Source organism: Polistes fuscatus, unplaced genomic scaffold (genome assembly GCF_010416935.1).
Source record: "Polistes fuscatus isolate 324 unplaced genomic scaffold, CU_Pfus_HIC Scaffold5, whole genome shotgun sequence".
Taxonomy (NCBI): domain Eukaryota; kingdom Metazoa; phylum Arthropoda; class Insecta; order Hymenoptera; family Vespidae; genus Polistes; species Polistes fuscatus.
This window is the reverse complement of record NW_025113129.1, coordinates 7,235,107-7,259,631: the sequence shown is the minus strand read 5'-3', so window position 1 is coordinate 7,259,631 and position 24,525 is coordinate 7,235,107. Positions and strand designations below refer to the sequence as shown.

Here is a 24,525-nt window from a genome sequence, read left to right as displayed (position 1 = left end):
AAATTCTTTTCACGCACGTGTCCGAAAATAACTTTTACATCACGTATATACATATACATATTTAAATAAATTTTATTTTGCAATTTGTACACACACACATATATATATATATATATATATATATATATATATATATATGTATATATCAGCTTAGATATATAAATAAAATAAATCCTATCATAGGATCGTTCTTTTTAATTATGACGTAATGACTATGATTCGTTTCCAATTTTCGTTTTACAATGAGCTGCCAAAATTTCGAGTAAATAATTATAATATTATAATCATGAACGTTCAATTTTAATAACTTTCTAATAATGACTAGGTTAGTAAACTATGTAGGTCATGCAATAATCTTAAAAGACAACACGAATATAAAACAAAAAACAAATATCCAAAACATCACATTTTTCCTAAAGAAAAATTTTCTAAACAATTTGTTCAATTCACTTAAATGCAATAGCATCCGTATTGGCAGTATAATTTTTCTTTTCTTCGATTAATCAATTATAATATTCGTATATTGATGATAAATTATGAAGATTTTAAAAAATTCTCTGTCGTTATAGCTAAATGAGTACATATGTATGTATAATAAATGTATACAGAGCAGTGTAAATAGGATCTCATTTTGTATGATTATACAGAATATCATAATTAGTTCATATGCTGTTTAAATGTTTCAATCAAAGTATTTCATACTTTTAAAGAAAAGATACTTCGTGATTTGTCTGTATTATCTTTGTGTATGATTGTTTTTTTTTATATCATAATTTAATATCCATGCATATAACAAAGCGTATATGCATATTTTATACGAAGACAGTTTACAAATTGTTCTTTCAATAAATTATTATATCTAACATAGATTATAGTAAAGCTGAAAGTTTACTGAATCATTTGCCGTTAATATCTATTTTATATAAATAAAAAACTAGCACATAGTTATGATAATTAAGATATGTTATACCAGAGACATACAAAATTGGCTTACCAAGTCAATCGTTCCTTATACTAATACTTCTTTTTATTTTCTCTAAATGGATTTTTACAACAATTATATCTATATATTATTTGTATCGAGTGAGTATACTCGATTAAAGTCGATCGAATAACAATAACGAATGATATTTTTCTCTGACAAAAAACTTGCACGTCTCTGCATTACACTTTTATCATTATTGTATAAAGGGTATAAAAAGATTCATAAAATTTAAATACATACTTGTAACGTTAAAAGAAAAATTAACATTAAAAATTTAGATTTTTAAAACAAGATCTTAATCTTCGATAACAGAGTTAAATGTAACGGAAAACTTTAGTAGTACTTAAAGTATTATCGCAAATATGCCAATTTCCTTTTCATAAGAAATATTTGACTTACGTTACAACATATTACGTATACTTTAAAAAATATTTATAAAAATGTAGCTCAGTATACTTTGAAAACGCAATTATGTTTACTATGCGAAACAGTTTTATCAAATTGAATCAACTAATATAAGATAAATTACTGAAAATGAACTTCAAATGTTCTATTAGTTACAATATATATATATATACATAAATATATACACACTCACACATATGCAATAATAATAAATGTAAATGAAAATTGCAACTAATTCTTTTCTTTTTCTTAAACAAAGTTCATTATCATTTACTTGGCAGGATTATTTTAGTTTAATAGAATAGATATCTTTCGAATAAAAACAGTATTATTTCACAAATGACAAATGTATATTCGCTGCATAAAAATAATGCAGTTTGTCTAAGAACAGACAGTCACAGATAGATTTTCTTAACGAAGGTAGAAACCCTGAAAGTCTATCTTCGTAGTTGGATATCTTTTGTGTTCTTTTCTTTTTGTAAACACATATATAATATATCTAACAATTAACATTTTAATACGACTAGTACTTATCGTTTATAAGTTATTATAACTATTAGAATTTCAGAAATTACAGAAATATACTTTGCGATTTAGGAAGTAGTTGCCATAATAAATTTGAAGGGAAGGAAGCGTTCTAAGAATTTTTGCATGATCTGAAGTTTCGTAACGATGAATTAGAAACTCCTAACATATGCAATCATAATACATTAGATATAACTTATTTTAAAGGTCTTTCCATAACGATAAGATCTCTATATGCAATAGAACTTTTAAATATCTTTATCTTTGCTATATTATATCATTTGCATATAATTTCGAAATTTTTTGATCACATCATCACATTGTTATGTATCTTTCCTTTCTTCCTATGACCTATATTTTTCTTTTTCCATTTATCTTCTCTTTTTAAATCTTATTCACAGACATATTCTATGGATATGAATGCATATACTGCCGCATATCTATTATTTTCTTTACAAAATACTTAACGAAAAGCTTTCATAGTGAAAAAAATTTAAGGAAAGTTTGAGGCGGTATCGGAACATGAAGAGAAGCTTGATCTACATCGGCTAACTTCTCCTGAAATGCTGGATCCTGATCAGCAATACATGGATGGCCCAAGGATCTCCAAAATAAACAACGACAATTGCGGCATAATTGTATCATTTCCGCGTATTCTTCTCGCAAACCGAATGACCTAGACAATGATAATTAAAAATTAGTTAAATTTAAATTAACTCAAAATTTATCTATATAAATATATTTATTTACCTCCTAGCAATAGTAAATATAGTCTTCCAATCTTTCTCTGGATTATTTTGCCTGGTAGTAGCTATTTGTTGTGGAGTAAAATGATACTGCGCCAGTTCTCGCCATATTCTTTGTTCTTGAGCTAAAATTGCGAGATGTTCGCATGCTTCTGATGAAGCTTCGATGTCCTGCGGATCGCTTAATCGAAGAAGAATTTCTCTGCGACATTCTGCTGGCAAATCCGACCATTGTGGTTGTTGCTCCTCGTCTGGCTATAATGATTTTAATTTAAAAATTTTTACATAACGAACTATATAATTTATAGAATAACTATTGTTATTCTAATAATCATTTTTAACAAATTTAAGTAACCAACCAAGCAAATATATTTCTAACAATTTACCTGAGTTATAGTGATAGACGAGGCAATTTGTAAGATCCTTTCCAAAGCTGCTTTATGTTTTTCCCATAAGATTACTGAGCCTAGAGGTCTTCCACCCCAACAACATCCAGCACTGAATGCTCTAACTCTTTCGATTAATCGTCTTAATCTTCCAGTTTGTTGTTGCGATAAGGATACTGATGAAAAATCATTGAAAATGTATTGCAAGATAAAACTAACAGTTTATATGAATCGCTGATTTGCCTAATTGATTTATTTCATAAAAAGAAATGTAGAGAAAATTGGTAAAATTGTATACATTATTATCATTTAATATTCAATAAATATACAAAATTTTTTTATTCAATGATGTTCACTATTAAGGAAATTAATTTTAAATATGAAGAGTTAAGCATCAATCAAGTGTGATTTAGTAGAAACATTTTTAAAAATTCGAAAAGTGGAAGTAATTCTTTTAAACTGAATGGCTCATATCTAATTTAAATTTATTTTTGATTAATTCTGGTTAAAAAATATTAGAAAAATCAATTTTTTCATCATAATATGAGAAATTAAAGGGCCCTTTAAAAAAAATAAAATTAATTTTTTCCTTACCTTCCAACGCTACTTCCTCTAACATATTAAAAAGGACTCGTTGAGCACAGCCACTCAAACCACCCATTCTGTGACTAACTAGAAGATCCAAAAGTCTTACGATGTAATTAAATCGACGACAGTCATGTACCGCCGATAGAAAGTCTAGTCTCTTCAGAGCGTCACTTAATCCATTAAAACCAGCAATCTGTAAAATGACATTTAAATATTTATTAATATTTAATATGCTTTCAATAAAGACTCTATTTCTATTTAAAATCGAATTTAACTTTAAAAGGACGATTTAAAACTTCATTTGTTTTTTTTATAAATAATGAATTGCCTGGAAAGTTGATGCTTATTTATATATATATATATATAAATATATATATATATTCTGTATAAAAATCGGCACGAACTTTTCGGGCAACCGAATACTTCACAAAAGCAATATTATACACCTGATGTGATCGGAGAATTAAAAACAAAAATGAGAATTAAAAAATAAAAGGACTATAATACGCTTAAATTTTATAAATACCAAGTGTAATACTACGTATCGTCGCATACTATTTCTAACGAAGACCCATTAGTCCCGTCGTATTTCCTTTCTTCTCCCTTCATACGATTTTTTCACCCTCTAGTAAAGCATGACAGACGAATGACCGACCGGCTTCTTAAGAGGCCAATCCCATTTCTTCCATCTTTCACGAGTCCGTGCTAAAAATAAAGACATCTGCGGAAGGAGTCACTCACCTCACGTGTGCACTTCAACGTGATGTGGCAATGCGGTTGGACGGCGTTTTCTAAAATCATGAAAAATAAAATAAAACAAAATATATGTATATACGTACGTATGTATGTATGTACAGAGTAGTTTCCAGATTTTTCCATAAAATTTTATCAGCATATTTTATAATTGAAAATAAAAATAAAATTTTATATAAATATGGATTTTTAAATGCTTTTTTAAAAATTTGTAATAAAAATACTAAACGATAAAGGACCGGTGTTTCATCGATATGTTATAGGAAATGTGGACAATGTCTAGACATTGTCCACAATACCGAGCCATTTTTGTCAATGTAGGAAACAGAAGAACACACATCACAAGTATGCTGTATACCACATCGACATTAAGTTCAGTTTATAGAGGTGCGCATAGTAAAGCGGCACGCACAGTCTTAACAACCCGCTGCATGCTCGCTTTTGTGTGTGTGTGTGTGAGGGCAGGGTGTGTTTGATGGGAGAGGTGGGGTTGCTGTGTGCCTGTTGCCCAATAATGTATTCTTCTAGACATTGCTTAAACAGCAGTGCCACAATGATGTGATGATGAGGAATAAAAGATACAGATAAGAATTCTTTTGTTTCCTACATTGCCAAAACGGCTCGTTATTGTGGACAATGCCTGCATTGTACATATTCCCTAACAGATACAACATAAGAATACACTGTTGGTATCTATTTGATCACTTATTATCTAACATAAAAGATTAACTGCAGTCTCTTTTAGATTTCTTAAAAAATGAATTATAGCCAGAATTAGTAAGAAACATTCCATTACTATTTCGTCAATATTTATGATTCCAATTAGATGGTTGTCTAATTAAATAATTATTATCCCAAACACTGAATAGGTCGAAGAGGATCAATCCCTTAGCTATTAATATTATCAGAAATCATGATAATGAAACAGCAAAAGCAAAAGTTTATCAAACACAAATTAATACGCGTCGGGAATTAATGCGAAGGATTTGCGACGTATTTACTGCAATTAAGGAAAATTAACAAGAGATTAGTAATGCAATAAATTCTATTCTCCATAGACGCCAGGTCTGCATTCATAATAACAGACAATCTATTCCTATGTGGTATCGAATAATAAAGCAGTTTGTTGTAATTTTTTATTTTTTTTTATAACTTTTAAAAGCCCATGTTTATATAACATTGGTTTTTTATTTTTATTTATGGAAAATACTAGTTAAATTTTTCGGATAAAACTGGGACACCCCTTGTGTATATATATATATATATATATATTATTTTAACTTACACACTAAAATGAAATATAAAATAAAGCAAATAAAAAAGCAAGTAAAATAAATGATGTTTGTAACTTGACTTTTAAAATAGAATTTTGTTCAGGCTATTGAACGACAGAGAGGAAAAGTACACTTTCCCTTTCTAATTTCTTTGTCCTCTTCTATTTTTTTTCCTCAGTTCATCGTAATGATCTTCCCACTCGAAACCGACGAACTTGAAATTACGCTGGGATAAAAACGAAGGTCGGAACTCTGCTAATCGATAACAAACCACCCTACTCCTATGCCCTTCTACTCCCTTTATTGTCTCTTTACTTTCATTCAAAAATTAATCATTCTGACTGCGATTAATCAAGATCATTATAATTTTCTAATGATTATTAAAATAATACAAAAGTTTTAATCCGTGTGTTTGTAATTTTTTTATAACTAATATCGTTTTTCTCCGATTTTTTAAATATGCACAATATTCGTGATATTTTCTGCGAATTAATTAATATGCATTTCTGCAGCTGTATACAAAGTAAATAAACCATGTAAATAAAACGTTTACAAAAAATATCATGTACATGTGAATCGCCTAAGAAAAAAACTATCATGTAGAAAGAAACCCAGGTGTATACATATATAACGAGTTATCAATTTTACGAAAGTAATAATCCTTCGTAGACTAATTATTTTCGAATTAGGTTTGAAAAAATATTTCAAATAAAAGTAATTTGTTTTTTCTTCTATGGAATATGCTGTCGCTATAACAAAAGTAGGTTCTAGTAAATAAATAAATAAAAAAAAGGAAAAAGAAAGAAAAAGAAAAACACAATTGACCTTTAAATGACCTTGAAACCTTCCGCTATATAAAGAACAATAAATGCCATAATATTTCACCCTTGAAATCAGATAGCTCTTTGACCGAATAATTTTTATTAAGAATACTATTTTTTCAAGATAAAAATTTATGACACTACTTTTTTTAACACCTGGTACATATAATATATACATAAAATTAATATTATTATATTAAATTAAGGACTTAAAAAAATATTTAAAAAATCATATATATAAAATAAGAAATAATTTTGTAGTATAATAAATTAAATGTTAAAAAATATAATAAATTAATGTTGAAAAATATGCATATGTGTACGAAGTTAAGTTAACAAATTGTATGCCTATTTTTTTCTAAAAGCTTTAAAACTATGCTTAAAAATAAAAGTAAGTTTAATCGAAAATAAAAATTGTTTCTATGTTAGGTTCAAAACTTTTCAAACCTATTTAAGTATATTCTAATTGCGTGAGTTCAAAGTTTGACATGACATTAATAAAAGGATAAATCAATCAAACTTTGTAATACTTTGAAACTATTATTACTACTTACCTTTTTTTCTATCCTTCTCCTTCTTATCTCCTGCATCTTTTTCACCTCTGAAAAAAAAACAGAACAAATTTTCTAATTAATCTTATTAATGTTTTACACATACATGGAAATCTAAATTTCATTTATTGTACTAGCATTTTCTAAATGTTATCGTAATGAGTTTTAATAGCTCATATCAAATTATTTCTCTAGTTCTGATGAGTTAAGGTCGATGAATCGTAGATGAGGTCGTTTCAAAAGACCTTGCACTAATCCGCTTACGTAGCACAGGGAGAGAAACCTCACACCATTAATCCACAGCATTATGTAAGCATTAATACTTCATGACACATTTGATAAAACGATTGATGTTATAATAGAAGAATCGTAAGTATATGTAAGTGAAATATACATATGTATGTATTCTAAAAATAAAAATAGAAAAATAAAAAAAAATAAAAAACTATGTCGGAAAATAAAAGTAAGTTGACCAAAAAAGAATTGTCTATGCTAGGCTCCAAACTTTTTAATCCAGCCACGTATGTATTATCATATATGCATGTATTTGATTGCTTGGAAAGTTCGTGCCGGTTTATAAATAAATCAAAATATAACAGTGTTGCCTTGAAATTTTCATTAAAACCGGATTTGAGTTTTCCGGGCAATTCAATATAATGTTTTTTGTATATTCATGTTTGTAGATATATAATCTTATTTATACATATATACATTTATTTGCATATACGATCTATTACATATTTATACACATAATATGTAATTACTTATACATACACGATATATATTACATATATATTAACACGCATATAACATGTATTATACATAAATCTTGACATTGTAAATATCGATCTAATAGTTCTTATGCATTTATTCTATATAAAAAGGTATCAAGGTTGATTTAAACAGACGATTATATTCCTCGCTTTGTTACACGCGATCTGTTTAAACTTGATGTTTTCATCGATCTTTTCGCATGTAATATGTACTATGTAGGTTACATATTTAGACACTTTCGACATTTAATGCATCCAAAGATTATGTACACATTGTTCATAATGTAATAAATAAAAACATAGGATTTTTACATTAATGCGATACGTGTCCAACGTAATAATAGTAACAGTAAAATAAGAAAGCAACAAAGAAAGAAAAAGAGAGAGAGAGAGGGAGGAAAGAACAAAAAAGAGAAAGAAACGTCACAATCGGGTTGATAAGATTGTCATTGTGGCGTAAGTGGATCAGTAGTGAAAAGAATTCGCAAAGGATGAACGTAATGGTCGTTCTCATTTTTATTGTATCGCTACCTTCAGCATGTATTTAAAATTGATGGAAAATATAAAGACAAAGAAAAGAAATAATGAGAAGAAAAAAAACAAAAAGAAAAATCAACAAATTCAGCTTAGCACAAAAATAGTATTTGTAATATGAAAAAATATTACAAATGATAGTTGTTTGGTATCAAATGAGACACATAATGTAACAATTAGTTTTTTACTATTTTACATATTTATAGAGATACAAAAGTTATTTTAATTTTTTTTTATTACAACGGTTAAATTTTGACCCTGTAGTTAGAAAGTGTGTTAAGTTGTTTTTACTCAGGATCTAATACATTTTTAAACTGTAGAATAAAACATTACACATTATAATAAAAAAATACAAAACTCCAGATGACTTTCACATCTCAATAAATGTTTATTACATCGATTAATTCTTTCGATACCATACAACTTTAGTTTGAACATTGTTTTAAACAACAAACAATTCACAAGTAATTTAATTGGTACACTTACAATTAAAGATGAATCAGTTTGTATAAAATCTTATTTTCCTTTCTTTTATAAAATTTTCTATAATATTGTATATAAAATATAACATTGCAAGTAGATATTTTAGATATTACACTTGACAAGCATTTAATTTGCGATGCAGAAGCACGCTCTTAAAGTGACAAATTATTGAGGGATACATTTGTCAAGGCCGAGAGAGCAGGCAGTCTACTGAGAGGAATCATGAAAATAGGTAGAGATCGTATTAGCTAGGTCATGACCTACTTCTATACCAGCATACAACCAACGTCACAGAGAACATTTTCTGGATTTCGAGGATTCCAACTATTTACTTCAAGGATACAGCGTTATACTATATATACATTTTCCTTCCTTCCTACCTTCTTTTCCTATCTTCATATTACGTGCTCATCTATATATGATCAAATTATATATTGTTTAAGACTTTTTAGGGATAACCTAATTGATCGAATTGATAAGATTATCTTTCAAAGATACAAATAGAAAAATTATTATTCCATTCGATCGATAAGAAAGAACTAATTTTTACATCAACAATGTATTAATATAACAATTTGAATTATTAATATGAAAGATTTTAATCTTCGTGTTCGTAATTTTCCTACGACTTATACTGGTTTTTCCTATGTAATACTGATGAAATTTATTTAGTTCATTAAATTTCGATGGAAATTATGGATTATTTAATTTATAATGATTTACTTAATAAATAATAAAAATTAAATTTTGTACAAATTCGTCCATTGTACAATCTATATATTATCGACTCTTCAATCTATTTTATACTGTTATAACTTAATAATTCTAATCCATCTTTAATCTCTGGCTTTGACCTCAAGTATTCTTTATTTAGCTTTTTTTTCGTTTCTTTGTCAAAGTTGTTGAGAACTCTAAAAGCCATATAATAAAACAATATGAAAGCTTAACGTTATAAAACAGTTCTTCCTAATTATTTAATGTTCCTTTTATTAAAAACTATTTAAAATCTATTTGAAACTCTTTACCTAATTGCATTTACGATCCGAGCACTTTGTAAGTTAAAACTGCAATAAAAGTTCATTTTTAATTCTAAAAATATTCAAAGTATCTTCTAAATCTTTACTTAAATTTACAAGTCGGCTGTAAGTAAAATTTACGAAATTTTTCATTTGAATTGTACTATTGTTCAAATTTATAAATGTATTTAACTTATTTGATATTTATATTAATTTTTATAATACTAATGTTTAATAATTTACGTTAGATATCATAAAATTTTTTATAATATTATATATTACGTATATATTATCTTTTATTAACATTAATTGGCCTAATAAACGGAAATGTTTTAAATAAAGATGGCGAGTTCCACCATTTTGTAGTTTACTATTCCAAACCATACGATACGAAAATCTGAATTTGAATTAAATACAACATCAAATGGGAAATTAAATAATCCAGTAAAAATAGATTCATGTCAGCTAAAAATAAAAATAATTTATATTCTATATCTCTTAACGTTTCAAACTATAAAAAACTTAAAGAAAAATACGAAGGAATTAACTTTCTTCCATTTTCTGTCGTCACTGAAAGCTGCAATGAACATAAATAAAAAAAAAAAATCTACCAAAAATTCAGCAAATCATAAGAAAAATTAAGATCAGATGATCACGAACAATGACGTTTTGATTTACGCAGAAAATTTTTATGGAGTTTGATTTAATGTCAATATCATATAAAAATTAAAAAATTAATCAACATTTCGTAAAACATAAATCAGTGAAAGAAAAAAAAAGAACAAAAAACACAAACACACATACACACAGACATAACAAATTTTGAAATGAAGAAAAAAAATAGCTCTAGAAAATTTTCATCCAAACTAGTAATTTAAACAGAATTTTAAATAGTGCCTACTTAACGTTAGGCACAACGTACGGCTTTCTTCGTTATTAAAGGTAGTTGACCTTATATAATAATGAAAGAAAGAATGAAAGAAAGAAGGAAAGAAAAAAAGGGAAAACTAGACTGAACTCTTGAGAGCAAGAGGGAAACACGATCTATCGTTGAGTAACATAGAAAGTCTTCCACTTTGCGGTCGGCAGTTTTGTTGTTGCTAAGTCTACGAAAGCGGCTGATGCATTGTGTCTACTTGCGATTGAAATGAATGAGAAAAAAGTTAAAGAAAATAATAACATTAATAATAAAAAATACAAAAATTGATATTTATCAAAAACTGCGTATGTTCATTTATTTGCCCGTCTAATATAATTAGAATAAAAAAGTATGCATAAATTTAGTAAAATTTAAACGAAATACGTCACAGTAAAAAGCGCATACTACACGAAATGTTTTAGAAAAAGATGAACTAATTTGCAGAGAGAGAAAGAGAGAGAGAGAGAGAGAGAGAAAAATATCGAAAACAGAAGTAGTACAGTATCTGTTATTCGACGCTATCACTGTGTCGAGAAACGAGTCCTGCGCTTTGGAACGATTTGCCGTAAATACTTGCATTCTTTGTCGAAAAGATAGGCTAGGTGTACTATCTTTAATTTTTCAATGATTTACAATATTTTTAGCTTAGAATATAATATATGGTTTATTAGAAATAATTTACATTGCCGTAAGGTTTAACGTATAACAAAGAAAATTGTTTAATTCTTAGAACAAAATAAATGGTAGGACTTACACAATAATAATATAATAATCAACATATATTTTAACTAATAATAATTACTTTTCAAACATATGCACTTATTTGATAAGGAGTATGTTCCTTTTGTTTTTTCTTACATCTGTTATACGATTTGGTGTGTTGATTTGTAAAGATTTTTTATATAATTTTGGTTGAAGATATCCCATTCGTATACAATAACATTTTTTAATTCGTATACGTGCTGATGCTGTTTACCATTTATAAGTATATATACCACGAACAAATTGCAAGCAGTAATTATTAATAATATTCAAATCTCTAATATTATTTTTTTCATTCAAATATAATTGGATCGATTTTGATGTATGTATAGCTGCATTATCATGTTAAAAAATATAATCAGATTCAGAAATGCATTCTGTGTGATTATTTATTTGTTCTTTAAGTAAATTTATGTATTAGACACGTATTGGTATTCATTCTCCTATTGATGAATTTAATACTTATCCTGTGTTCGAAATAACCTATTCCGGTCCAAACCATTACGCTGTCTCCTGCCATTTGTCGTTGAATCGTGAACCCAATCGTGATTGTAACCCATCAAGCTAAATCTGTTTTCGTCTGGGAACAGCATTTTTCTCCATTTCTTTTTCCAATGTGCTTTTTCTTTTGGGAAGCAGCGTAAATGTTCTGCTTTGTTTCGTCGTTAATGCAGATTTTTTTCGATTTTAGCTTTACCATATTTGCGACAACTTGACGAATATTTGAAATACTGGCATTTCTTTATTATTTGCTTTATCGTTAACAACGAATTCGAAGCTATACGCAAAATTGCTCGTTTATCGCGATCGGATAACGACGACAGCCTACTAGTACTCCTCAATAATCTTCAATATTTTTTAGGAAATTATGTATTACCATACGACTCCATTTAATTACTTTCGATATCTTTGCTACCGATAACTGTTGCTCTTTTAATTCAAGAATTTACTTTTTTTGAATTTGTTTAATTATTTTTCACGTCTCATGCTTACAAATTTGTATGATATTGTACTTTAATTTTTATTCGCTAATAAATCAAAGAATACTGAGCAATCTCTAAACGAATGAACAGAGCGTGCGTTGTATTATTTCGATCTTGAAATGAAACAAAAGTTTTTCTATCATATATACATAAAATTACGATATTTTGATGGATTTTCAACGAATCGCATATTCTAAACTCATATAATGTTTCCATATTATTCGTCTAATTTGACGTGATCATTGAAAAATTAAATATAACGTACCTGGGATATCTTTTTGACGAGGAATGTACCTACGATTCCTCAGCTGACAGCTGTTTTTTTTTTAAAGAAATAGTAACCATCATTGAATGCTACTACTTCAAAAGGATTCGCAAGAACGGAAAGGAGAGAGTATGTGTGTGCATTTAAAATAAAGGAGTTTCAGGTGCATATGTAGATGTATATGTGTATGTATATGGATAAAATGTGATGGTGAACGGTACTTACCGAAGTAGAAGTGACAACGTCTTATTATTCGCACATTCGAGGATCTTTTTCTTTTCCCATCCTTCAACCGTTTTAACCCATTCTTCACCAGGACTACGCCAATCCTTCGATATGAACGGCATACTGGTTCTTTTTTATTATTTTACTTTGATAATCAACTTTTGTAAATAAAGGAAGAGAGAATGACACAAAGAGTACGTGAGAAAGAAAAAGAGAGAGAGAGATAAGAAGGAAGAGTAAAAAGAGAGAGAATCGGAGAAAAACAGGATAGCTTGGTCACGTTTGTCTACGCGAAACACACTAAACAACACCGGCTCGTTTCTCCTTGTTGTTGTTGTTGTCGTCGTCGTCGTCGTCGTAGTTATTTCTTTGGCGAAAAAAGTGGCTACGAGAGGTACCCTCAACGCTACGAGTAAACGTCACACGTTTTCTCAACGCGATCGCGGCCAGAACCGTGCGCTTTCTTTCGCGGTCGCACGATCGACCGCGCATGGCTTTGTTTCTATGACGTCAGTCAAGCATCAGCTGTGCGCGAGAGAAACAACGCGACGTTGCCGGCTACTCAGAAGAATGCGTCTATACTCATGTTCGACGTTATTGGTGGAAATAACATTCCATGCGCGCGCATGTTTAAATTTTTTGAATTGCATATACATTTTTCTTCGAATACCTTATAAGCGTTGATAATTTTTGCAATGGATTGATAATTACTCTAATGATTTTAATTACTGATCTTATGATTTATTTTATAATATAAATAATTAAATTAAATAAATTATAAAATAAGTTTTTTACTTAGTCCACTTTTTTGTAATCATTAGCACATACAGTGAATTAATAATAAATCTAAATATTTCTATCATTGATTTTATCATTTATTTTGTATTACAATTATTTTTGTTATAAATTAAATCATAAAATCAATTTGTTGCATTTTTTGTACTTATTGTTAATTTACTATTATAATTATTGATACATACAAGTGTTTCTCCCTGGTTAAAGCGATATTAACTTTACTTTTGGAATTTATTTTTATATTGTAATATTAAAGCACTCAATTGAAGTTTAATTTTGTATACTTAAAATATATATCTTTAATAATTAGGCTCATCATTACTAAAAGATAAAAATTTGTATGCCCGTTGAATAATAAATAATGTAACAATATAATGTGTCGATCAATAAGTAATATCACAATTTTTAATATAAAAAATATAAATATTGCTTATTTAGATATGCAATATTAAAAAGTGTTTCAGTGAGAGAGAACAAAGTATTTAATAGTATTATTTATTTAGATATAAAACGGTAAATAGTTTTTTAGTAAAACAGTATTAAGATATAAAATGTATTTTTATTTAGGTACAATAGATGATTGGTTAATGGACAATTCGGACTGCGAACAAATTAGACATAGAACATTTTTACGAAAGATTTTTATGTTCAGAAATGAAGCCCACGCTCGGATAACGAACACTTCATAGAACAAACACAAGAAGAAATGACGTTGCGTGTAGGATTTACAAAACTGTACAATGAGTGATCAGTTAATGAACATAATCTATTCAACAATGTTCACTAGCCAAATTGTTCGTTAAACGATCTGTATATTCTTTCTTTTCTTAAATATGAGATATTAAACATTCCAACATTACTTAATAGTTAACACGATATATTATAATATAATTTTATCAATTTTCTATACTTTTTGTTTTGTAGAGTTAATTGATTTGGCAAACATGTTGCTCATATGTCATAGAAGTCATTCTAATACGATTTATGTAGTTTTTATTATTTTCATTTATATATATTCTTCTTATTATTATTATTATTATTATTATTAGGGCTTCGTCCTGTTATATTAGCTATATAGTTCTCTTTCAGGGCGTTTGTTGTTCCTGTCAACGATGATGTCCAGCTGTTTTCTAGGTCACACTGTTTTCGAGGTCTTTCCAGGTGGTCTCGTTGTCCCTTTTTCTTTGCGTGTGCCTTTTTTCTTGCCGTGTCGTCATCGTTATTTCCGTCCTGTCCGAGGCTTTATTGCTAATTCTAGGAGCATTTTTATTGTTTTTTATCGAGGGTAAGGTTACTATAGCTAACCTCACCACCGAACCCTCCTCCTTTTTGTCTGGGCTTGGGACCAGCTAGGTATTAAACTAAGCGGAGAGTCTTGGCGTTAAATGGCACATAGGTTTTCTCAAGCGGTTCACCCATCCAAGTACTAATCGTGCTCAGCACTGCTTGACTTAGTGATCGAGCAGGAACTAGTACTGTCATTGCGCCTCCCATGGCCACTGACATATATTATTTAAATATATATATATATATATATATATATATTTTTCTTTATTATATATTATCAGCACATTTGGTATAAATTAGTATGCTTATAGGCATGACTATAGAGTTCCTTACGCTCACGAGTTTAACAGATGATTATTTGCATAATTATTTACTTAAAATACCAATAATATGTCAGATATCACAATTATCTTTTTGGATTTTTACGTTTTATTTAAAAATTTAAATGTTTGTGTATATATGTATGCTTTATCATCTAAACCATCGATTAATTTGAAATTTATGTACAAAATTAACAAGAATCTATAACTTCAGCTTAATTTAATTTTCAGTTTAAAAATACCAATATTATCTTTATTCATATAAATTCAGAAAATTAAAAACAAAGTCAAGTTACACGTTATTAAGATTCAGGAATAATTTTGGTTGAATATGATTTATAAGATTCTATAAAATATTTATGATAATTGTTAAATTATGATGTATCAACTCAATAGATTGCAATATTATATAGGATTATTTCCTACTATGACTTTCATAAATAAAAAACTTATACTTCTTATATGTCGCATATGTATAACAAAATTAAATGAAAATAAATAAAGGTTGTGTAGAAATAAATTAAAATAGTGTTAACTACTATCATAAAATATATCAGTCATGCCTATTTTATCCCACATAGAAATGTTTTTTCATAAATGAAATTCACGTTTTTACATCTTGTAGTTTTTTGTTAATTTCACTAACATCGTCATCTTTTTGTTCCTTCTCTTCCTCTTCGGATTCTGTATCGGTTGGTGGAAAATCTGGTAGTGCTGCGAATAAAATGATATATTAAGATACGCTTTTATTACTATATGAGGAAAAATTTTATCGCAAAAGTTTTACCTTGTCTATCTAATTTCTCTTGTCTAGCATTTTCAATGAAATCATCTTGAACAGCTATAATTTCCTTAGCATCCTTACAAGTAGCATATCTTTCTAACAATTCCTTATTCAATTCAAGAAAAGAATGGCCCCAGGAAAACTTATCTAAATAACAATTAGCTACATCTGGAAATCCTGTTATGATCAATGTTGCAGCTATCGCTTCTACACAACTTAATTGACACGGCTTCCCATAATTAATTGGATTAGCTGCAACGAGGAAAGGTAAAAGGCGAGGATTTGGTGCCTTTATTTGTCCAATTGGTGTGGTATCTATGCGAGCCCAACTGCAATCCACAACGGCACAACCAAAATCTTGTACAATATTGCGATCCATTGGATTGACGCACTGTAATTCAATAATTGTCATAAATATTACATATAATTAGAACATAAATTGTAAAAAACAAAAATAATTATTAAAACTTACTTTTGTGCCTGAAGGAGAGAGTACTAAACCTGAAAAACGTGTACTTAACCTTAATGTTTTTATTAACCCATGTCTAGATAATTTTCTACCGGTACATTTCTTGGGATCGCATTGTTCTAAATCCCACATAGCAACGGGAAATGGTATTGGCCATTCTTCTTCCGATTCTATAAAGATAAGAAGATGAAGAGTTTTAAGATTTTATTAAAGTCATTTATTCTAACCTGATTCTTCCTTGTCAGATTTATCTCTTTCTTGACGATATTTTTCTTCCTTTCCTAATACATGACGATGTCTTTTGCCTAACATTTTATTTTTATTCTTTTTTCGGGCTGACATTTTTCTAGAAATTTTCAGTTAAAGACAAATAAATAAATTAAAAATTTTGAAATACGTTGGACACCGTTTACCTCGCACTTTCAAAACACATTGATTTAAATTTGCAGTAGAGGTTAACTTTTATATAAGGATTTCTGCGCATTCTCTAATCTTGCTATTATATATGTCTCTACCAATTGTTTGTATACGAAGATTTACATGTTATATACATGTTTTATACATGTTACGTACACGTGATATTGAATATGTTGAATGATATTCGTTTAAAACTGCTTTTTTGAAAAATAATACAACGTTAAAAGAGAAATCATTGTTATTTTGAAAAATAGAAAAGATGAAAGAAGAAATATTAGGTATGATTATTGATTATTTATAAAAATAGTTTTAAAATTATTTCACAAATAGTAAGTTGAAATTTTTAGATCTTAGATTACAATTAAATCGTTGTTATTTTTCTAACGATTTGTTGATGTAAGATATTTCCTGAATTATGTTTCTGAATAATGTTATAATAAGATTGAAACGATTTTTTATAGATTATTATTATTATTATCATCATTTAACGATAAAATATATATTTAAGATAATGATTAAAATGTTTTCCTATCGATAAACTATTTCTTTGTTTATATTTATTCATTTGATGTAAATATTATTTGAAATATGATTTGGACAATAATTGTTTAAATAAGTATGTCTTTTAACGATTACAAATTTATTTTTTATTTTATATTATATTAAAAACGTAATATGCTATCCAAATAACAATATTGATAATAATAATTGTTTTGTAAAATAAACAAAAAAAGAAATATTTTATTGTTAACAGTATGGCATATTTTTTGATCAAGCAGCTACACATTCTACAGGAACATTGAACATTTCAGTACTGGAAGGAGTGCGTTGACTAAAATCAGGATTAGCTCCCTTTTCAACTCTTTTCTTCATTCCTAAACTTTGTTCATTCTGTGGTAAACAATAAAGATAATATTTCTTTTGCTTTGTTCCATTAGGTTTACATCCGCTGGTACACATTGGTACGGGTCTCATAGTGAAACAGATCTTATTCTCCTTGGATATGGTTCTAATTCGGTGACTGTGACAATGGTTCATATTATCTTTCCTGTGGTAGCCCCATTGCTTCCAATTTGTAAATGCTCTTCCAGCTTCCTCGTCGCTTACCACATCACTGAAGCGCATAACCTTTGTTATACACTTAGAGAACTGAGCCTTTTTCGCATGTTTCAAAGCATTTCCTTCGCATTGTTCCTTCAAGATATATGTGAATGTAAATTCTTCTGGTTTCTGTAGCATGCAGTTCTTTGGAGTAACAAAGTCATTTTCAGGTCTGCCATCATAGTCACCGCAAAGACCACGAATAGATTTTCTATATGTATCAAGAACCTAGAATGAAAGAATAATAAAATTTATTATGAATTATAATCTTAAAGATAACGTATTATTTCTGCAGCTATTACATACCTTGATTTGTACGCGGTTGCCATCATAGACAAGATCAAGATAATATACTTTTGATAGCAATTTGAGGGCAGACCCAGGAAGTTTATATATTTCAAAGACAAGTTTATCGTTCTTGACTTGTTTGTAGCTTTGTTTCTGCGAGCATCTCACTTTTTGTCCATTAACCATAGCTTCAAGTTCCATACCAGATTGTCGAAGTTGCACTTCGTCATTACCTATTTGAACTCTAACTTCTTTTTTGTTATTTTCCGTTTCTTGGGCAACAATGCTTAGTTTCATATGTTCAGGAATATCCCATAATTCATTAAACTTGTTTGGATTATGTTTTGGGAAGGTAGTTAATAACACGTATGGACATTTACCAAGTTGCAAAGGATAGGCTTTACCATCAAAAGTTATTGCTTCATCATTGTCAATGGTACACGAGGCTGAAAACAGTTGATTTGAATGAATAGATCGCATATTTAATCATCTATAAAACGTGCGATTAAAAATGTTTACATATTTTAGATTAGTCAAATTATCTACCTGTAAATCCATTGTCTTTTTCGTTTTTGTCTATATTAATATCATCCCATATTTGAGACATTTCAAAATTAGAGAAAGTAAAAGTATTTTCAGGTGTAAATATTCTGCCATCTACGCTTTTCATGTCAGGTGATAATTTAATCCGAACATTTACTTCGTTCTTTTTGTTGTCGTTTGATTCTTTCTGAAATTGTATTTCCGATATTTCTAAAAGTTTGTTTGAATTCTTGACAATATCTAATACTGCATTATTATCTTCTTCAGAATCAAAGCTGATTGTCATATCTATTTCGTTTAGAGTACTAGCCATGTTTATAGCTTCTTGGCAATCTCTAATTCTATTTTTCTGATTTTCGTTGCATTTCTTGGCCATTGACGATTTTTGGACATACATTTTATAATCCTCAGTTTGTTTCATCTGTCCTTTAATGGCAATATGTTTGCCTTCAGAGCACGTTGTTCCAGCTTGAATATCAAGGCTGAATTTCAACGTTGGATCATCATAAAGTATTTTCTGATAATCAAAAGGTGCTATTGCCGAGCTTTTCATTTGAGTATTAGTGCAAATTTCAAAAGTTTTACCAGGTTGAGGTAAGTTCATGTGCATGTACGAAAGACTTCGAAATTTATTTTCAACTTCACTACCAGCTAAACACCAGGTCAAAACGTGACTACTACCCCTTTCTCCGGGTATTTCCAGACCAGTGTCAACAACATACGCATCTCCAGAATTCATACCTTTAGAAGCCTCTACTAAGAAAGCTTTCCTTCTAGCCGGGCTATCAGGAGTGGTTTGGTTTGTTAATACTACTTTGTTGCCGGATTGCCAAGATCTCTCATCAGAATTATCACTCTCCGGTCTAATTTCCATACTATCCCATACGGCAAAGAGTTTAATAGCTTCGTTTTCTTGTAGATTAGGTTTGACGTAGAGGTCAATTTTTTCGTATGTACCTTTGGTCAATGATAACATGGTTGTCATGTCGTACCACTTATCATCACTTTTTAGAAATTGCTGAAGTTTTTCCATAAGATTGTCGCTTTCAACTTCTACGGAAAAAACGCTGTTAGGATCTACTGGCAATCTAATATGTGTTGGTTTATTCGTTTCTACTCTATGAGTGTTCTTGGTCAAGAGCAATGGGCGCAACGACAGGAGATCATATTGCGAGGTATAAGGTACTTCACTAAGGTGTCCCAGTCTGGTCCTTGTATTGGCATCTTGTTCCGATGGTCGGAGTGCTAAGTCGATTCTCTTTTTTTCAAAATTTACATTGTAATTTAGTCTGAATGGTAGGAAAATTTGGCAATTGCTATCAATGCCCGATACGAATGCTTCATGGTCGAATGGTGTTATGAATCCAACTCTTCCTTGATCTTTTGTAGACATAAGTAGACGAACATCGAATCCAGATTTCATATCTGGCTTAGTTGTACCACTAAGTTTGTAAAATATTGGTCTGTGTAAAGCGTAAACGAAAGGCAAACCAGTCTCAGTAGGAAAACTCATAACCATGTCGTTGCTCAACCATTTATTTATGTTAACACGACCACTATGCTTCGAAGACATTAAGTCTGGAACAAGGAAGAATATATTTTTGTGAAAATTATATATGTGATAATTGATATATTATTTAAAATAAAATAAAAATAACTTACTACGTAAAACTCTTTCGATGGTATGATTATCAAAAGATAAGTATCTATCAACATATGGCGTCTTATAGAAGAATGTTCCTTCCACTTGTTCAATGTCATCCGATTCGATGTTAAGCATTTTAGCTATTTTCTCTGTGAGCGATTCCTCAACGTTTTCTTTTCTCGATTCATGCCTATACATTTCTAATAGACTCTTTACGCTCGATATACTTAAACTTAATTCATATGGAGAACCAAGGAAGTCATTATAAGAAGGTTTCATAGCGAAGAATATAGACATTGGGATTATGGTATCTTCACTTCCGATATAATTCATTAACGCTCTGTAACTCAACTGATCATTCATTTGAGCTTCTATAAAATAATTTTGCGAATAATAATACTCAGTATCTGCTGGATTCAATAGATGAAGTACTTTACGAGCATTGGTTGCTAGTTCTTGCCATTCAGGATACGTTAACTCAGCTGCATTTTCAATTGATGATTTAACTGCAGAATTGACTTGTTTACTGTGGTCATAATTAGTAAATTGTGCCATACGCATGAGCATATCTAATGGCGGACTCGTTTTCATCAATAAATAGACAGCAGCGCAACGAATATAATGAACGTCCCAGGTATTGAGATAGATCTTGTATAAGACAGAACGTGCAAGGCTAGGTTTAATATCAATTAATTTTTTCAAAGACATAACCATCAGGAAACGTTGGAAAGTTGACACTTGTTCCTTACCCTCGAGGTAAGGTTCAAAAACGCTCAATATCTTCGGATGTCCTGTTATACCTAAAGCAATAATATACACTTGGATTCTTGAACTATCTCCATCCTTGATAGCTTTCCTCAATTGTTCCGCAAGGAATGGAATGTATTTTCTTACAACTGCATCATTTTGTCTAGATGATAGACGGCCGAAAACGTTAACTGGATAATAATTGAACATGCTGGTGTTAGAGACTTGAGTGAGGTGTACTAATTCAGCGAAGGATAAGACAATCGACGAATTGAGGTACATTTGTTTTTGTACCTCTGGATTTCTCGCCATTTCCTGTACAAATAAAAGAAAGTATGTTATCGATATTTTTTATTTGGATTAAATTTTATTTCAATTTGTCTATAAAAGAACAATATAATGACGGGGATGATACTTACGAATAAAGTATCAACATATTCGGCTGTAGGTATTCGTGCAGTCTTAGGAATGATTGATACGACTTCGGCAGCTTCGAACTCTTTGATCTGTTTCTTTTCGATCCAACTTTTGATAGTCATCAAAGCAGGTCCAGTTCCTGCACTAGCAATTGCATCACGATATACATCTCTAATGTTCTCATTTTTAATTTGATTCCGTTCGTCAGAACTAATTTCATTCAAAACAGAATGTAAGTTTCTTTCGGCTTTGTCGATTTGCTCTAAACTCATGCTACTGATCAATCTAGACAAAATCGTGAATTTGTCTAGGGTCTCTTGTTCAGGCATGGTGTTCGGATTTTCTATTTCGTTTGCAATTTCTTCGACAAGTGTCGATACCATTTTAATACAGTCTGTCTTATCAGATAACAGGACTGCCTTGCCCTTGTTACCAATGAACAATGGTAAGAATGGATTTCTAGGTGCATCTTGTAACGTTGGTTTCTTTTGCCAATATCTTCTATCCTCGTCATTAACAACATTGGTTTTAAAACTTTGACCATACTGTTCCCTTAAAAGTCGTAGTTCTTCGTTACTCTCAGAATTAGAGTCCATTTCGTTCGACATTGAATTAAGACTTTCGCTAGGTTGTCCAGGTCGTCGACGTTCATTTTCCGAAAATGGATCGTTGTAAGTGTAAACTAGATTTCCAGTTGATATAGGACGACTCGGTTCTGGTATTTGGTTTGTCATTTCCTGGACACTAACGAGAGTCACATTCATTTTACTCATTACAATGCTTTCTTGTTCATCTACAAGTCTGGGCTTCATAATTATTTTAGTTTTTGTTACAACCGATTGTACGATAAAGTTCTTGAGAGTTCCGGATAAAACCATATAAGACGTTGATGATTTCTGTAAATCAAATGAACATATTATGTGTAAAATTAATGTCTCTTTAAAATTACACAGGCTTAGCGCACACTGTAAATCGGATATATTTTACAATTGCACCCCACGGGCATCCCAACGGAGACATTGCCGTCAGTCAGATTTGGGTAACGTGATGTTCAACCGTTCTACGTAAAATTACTTAAGTTTTTATCGTCAAATAAATTGATATGTTAACTTACTTTCGTAATTTGATCATTGTTTCTAATATCGGATTCCCAGTTTGCATTTCCATTTATTCCAAAATGATAGTCCACGCGTTGGTCGCATTTTTCATAGTTCTTAGTTTTCGTGATGTAGAAGAGTTCCCCTTTACCTCGTATTTCTGGACTTGGTAATAATTCTGGACGATCGTAAATGATGTGTTCATCTAACGGTACGATGTCGTAGAGAACCTCACATTTTCCACTAATACTATCTTCCATGGAATGGAAGGTGGCAAAGGGATTTTCATTTTCTGGTACTTGAAGACCCTTACTTCTTTTTACGTTTTCTCCTTGAGTATCAGTTTGTAATTGGCTGATGATACTTTTGATGATGTTTACTTCCCAAATTGGTAAATTCGCGTTAACAATCAATTCTCTGAAGACTTTATGTTTTAGTTTGACGACAAAGGGTTCGTTAGATAATGGTAGATCTTCGTATTCTAACATCTGATCAGAGATATGGGATTCCCAACCATCTGGTAGAGTCTTGTGTATTTTAGCATACTGAGGATTCAGTAATTTGAATCTAAAGATGTCGGCAGAAACACATTGAACTTTGAGTATCGCTTTCATTAAAATACCAGCATATTGGTCACTTAATGTGTCCAGTCCAGTTAGTGTACGACTACGTATGAGATATTGATACTCTGTTCCAACTACCCAGCCATGGTTTTCGTCGTCGGAACTACTTGCAGCGACAATTCCAACTGTAAAAAAGAAAAAAAGATATATCAGATATCTTAAGAATTTAATCTTTTATTACTAGCGATTCATATACGGATCGTCCATGCAAAAGACTCGTATAATCGACCGACCAATATGGAGATCGTATACCAAGTATAGATGGTAAGTATACATATCTTAAAGTATATTTGAAATATGTTCTCATTATGCATATTATATTATTATATTATAGCAGGTTAAACTGTATTATATATATTATCATGCCAGAGTATATTATGTATAACTAATGTAAGTTCATTTACAGTCCAACAGACTGTAAATAAATAAATAAATCTAAAATCTATATACATACGAGAGAAATAAATGAGAAAATATTTATTTAAAATAATTTTTAATATATCAATGTACCTCCTCATTGACAGGTAAATTGATATTTTATGTTATTTTAGCTGTGTTCATTATAATATAATTATAATTTAAAAGAAACAATTATTGAATAATAATCGCTATTATCAATGCACACTTATAGTTGTACGCTCTATTGTTATAATTAAACAAACAATTTAGTACTGATCGAGCTACATATAAACAATATCCAAATAATTACACTTTATAAACTTATTGTTAGTCCATGAATTTGTTCCGATTTCCCTTTAAGGTATGATACGTCAAAACGCAAATAAAAACTAAATATGGAAATCTTACCTAATAGCAGTAAAATAAAAGGAGACCGCATATTGCAATGATTTCAGTGGATCAGCCAACAGAGAGTGAAATTATAACACTTAAAGACGTATTTATATTGTCCGATCATTTGCAGTTTCAACATAGCCTCTGACCTCATCTCCGGGTGCGAATCATCGATTTCTTGAAATAATCCTCAACGCGTGTAAAAT

General features: G+C 29.8%; 3 protein-coding genes across 5 annotated transcripts; all 3 read right to left on the bottom strand.

Moving 5' to 3' along the window:
• Positions 1–177: 177 nt before the first annotated feature.
• On the bottom strand, positions 178–13,540 carry LOC122522261 (F-box only protein 32). 3 transcript variants are annotated; one of them, XM_043643165.1, is made up of 7 exons: positions 12,995–13,540; positions 7,038–7,084; positions 4,377–4,426; positions 3,642–3,828; positions 3,048–3,223; positions 2,666–2,916; positions 178–2,591 (listed from the first exon to the last, which is right to left on the bottom strand). In XM_043643165.1, exons 1-7 carry the CDS (start codon positions 13,114–13,116, stop codon positions 2,393–2,395), a joined length of 1,032 nt encoding a protein of 343 aa, XP_043499100.1. In that variant the 5' UTR covers positions 13,117–13,540; the 3' UTR covers positions 178–2,392. The 3 variants fall into 3 exon arrangements, with proteins under 3 accessions (XP_043499100.1, XP_043499101.1, XP_043499102.1); XM_043643166.1 differs by lacking the exon at positions 12,995–13,540 and having other exon boundaries at positions 4,191–4,426; positions 7,038–7,082; XM_043643167.1 differs by lacking the exons at positions 4,377–4,426; positions 7,038–7,084; positions 12,995–13,540 and adding an exon at positions 4,162–4,253.
• A 788-nt stretch (positions 13,541–14,328) lies between these two features.
• LOC122522260 (18S rRNA aminocarboxypropyltransferase) lies at positions 14,329–17,684 on the bottom strand. The gene is made up of 4 exons (XM_043643164.1): positions 16,877–17,684; positions 16,653–16,819; positions 16,184–16,571; positions 14,329–16,110 (listed from the first exon to the last, which is right to left on the bottom strand). Exons 1-4 carry the CDS (start codon positions 16,989–16,991, stop codon positions 16,001–16,003), a joined length of 780 nt encoding a protein of 259 aa, XP_043499099.1. The 5' UTR covers positions 16,992–17,684; the 3' UTR covers positions 14,329–16,000.
• Positions 17,685–17,774: 90 nt separating this feature from the next.
• Positions 17,775–24,434, bottom strand: LOC122522259 (vitellogenin-like). The gene is made up of 7 exons (XM_043643163.1): positions 24,335–24,434; positions 22,922–23,652; positions 21,810–22,703; positions 20,661–21,705; positions 19,002–20,576; positions 18,474–18,901; positions 17,775–18,395 (listed from the first exon to the last, which is right to left on the bottom strand). Exons 1-7 carry the CDS (start codon positions 24,363–24,365, stop codon positions 17,838–17,840), a joined length of 5,262 nt encoding a protein of 1,753 aa, XP_043499098.1. The 5' UTR covers positions 24,366–24,434; the 3' UTR covers positions 17,775–17,837.
• Positions 24,435–24,525: the final 91 nt, after the last annotated feature.

What these genes read in the sequence shown, in the direction of transcription:
- LOC122522261 (XM_043643165.1), bottom strand. Translation starts at nt 13,116, where the DNA reads ATGCCGTTCATATCGAAGGATTGGCGTAGTCCTGGTGAAGAATGGGTT. An exon ending in GGAGAAGGATAGAAAAAAAG is followed by an intron (nt 4,427 to 7,037) that starts GTAAGTAGTAAT and finishes TCATGATTTTAG; the next exon opens with AAAACGCCGTCCAACCGCAT. An exon ending in CGTTGAAGTGCACACGTGAG is followed by an intron (nt 3,829 to 4,376) that starts GTGAGTGACTCC and finishes GTCATTTTACAG; the next exon opens with ATTGCTGGTTTTAATGGATT.
- LOC122522260 (XM_043643164.1), bottom strand. Translation starts at nt 16,991, where the DNA reads ATGTCAGCCCGAAAAAAGAATAAAAATAAAATGTTAGGCAAAAGACAT. An exon ending in TCTCTCCTTCAGGCACAAAA is followed by an intron (nt 16,572 to 16,652) that starts GTAAGTTTTAAT and finishes ATTGAATTACAG; the next exon opens with TGCGTCAATCCAATGGATCG. An exon ending in AGAGAAATTAGATAGACAAG is followed by an intron (nt 16,111 to 16,183) that starts GTAAAACTTTTG and finishes TTTTATTCGCAG; the next exon opens with CACTACCAGATTTTCCACCA.
- LOC122522259 (XM_043643163.1), bottom strand. Translation starts at nt 24,365, where the DNA reads ATGCGGTCTCCTTTTATTTTACTGCTATTAG. An exon ending in TTTTATTTTACTGCTATTAG is followed by an intron (nt 23,653 to 24,334) that starts GTAAGATTTCCA and finishes TCTTTTTTACAG; the next exon opens with TTGGAATTGTCGCTGCAAGT. An exon ending in AATATGTTGATACTTTATTC is followed by an intron (nt 21,706 to 21,809) that starts GTAAGTATCATC and finishes TTATTTGTACAG; the next exon opens with GAAATGGCGAGAAATCCAGA.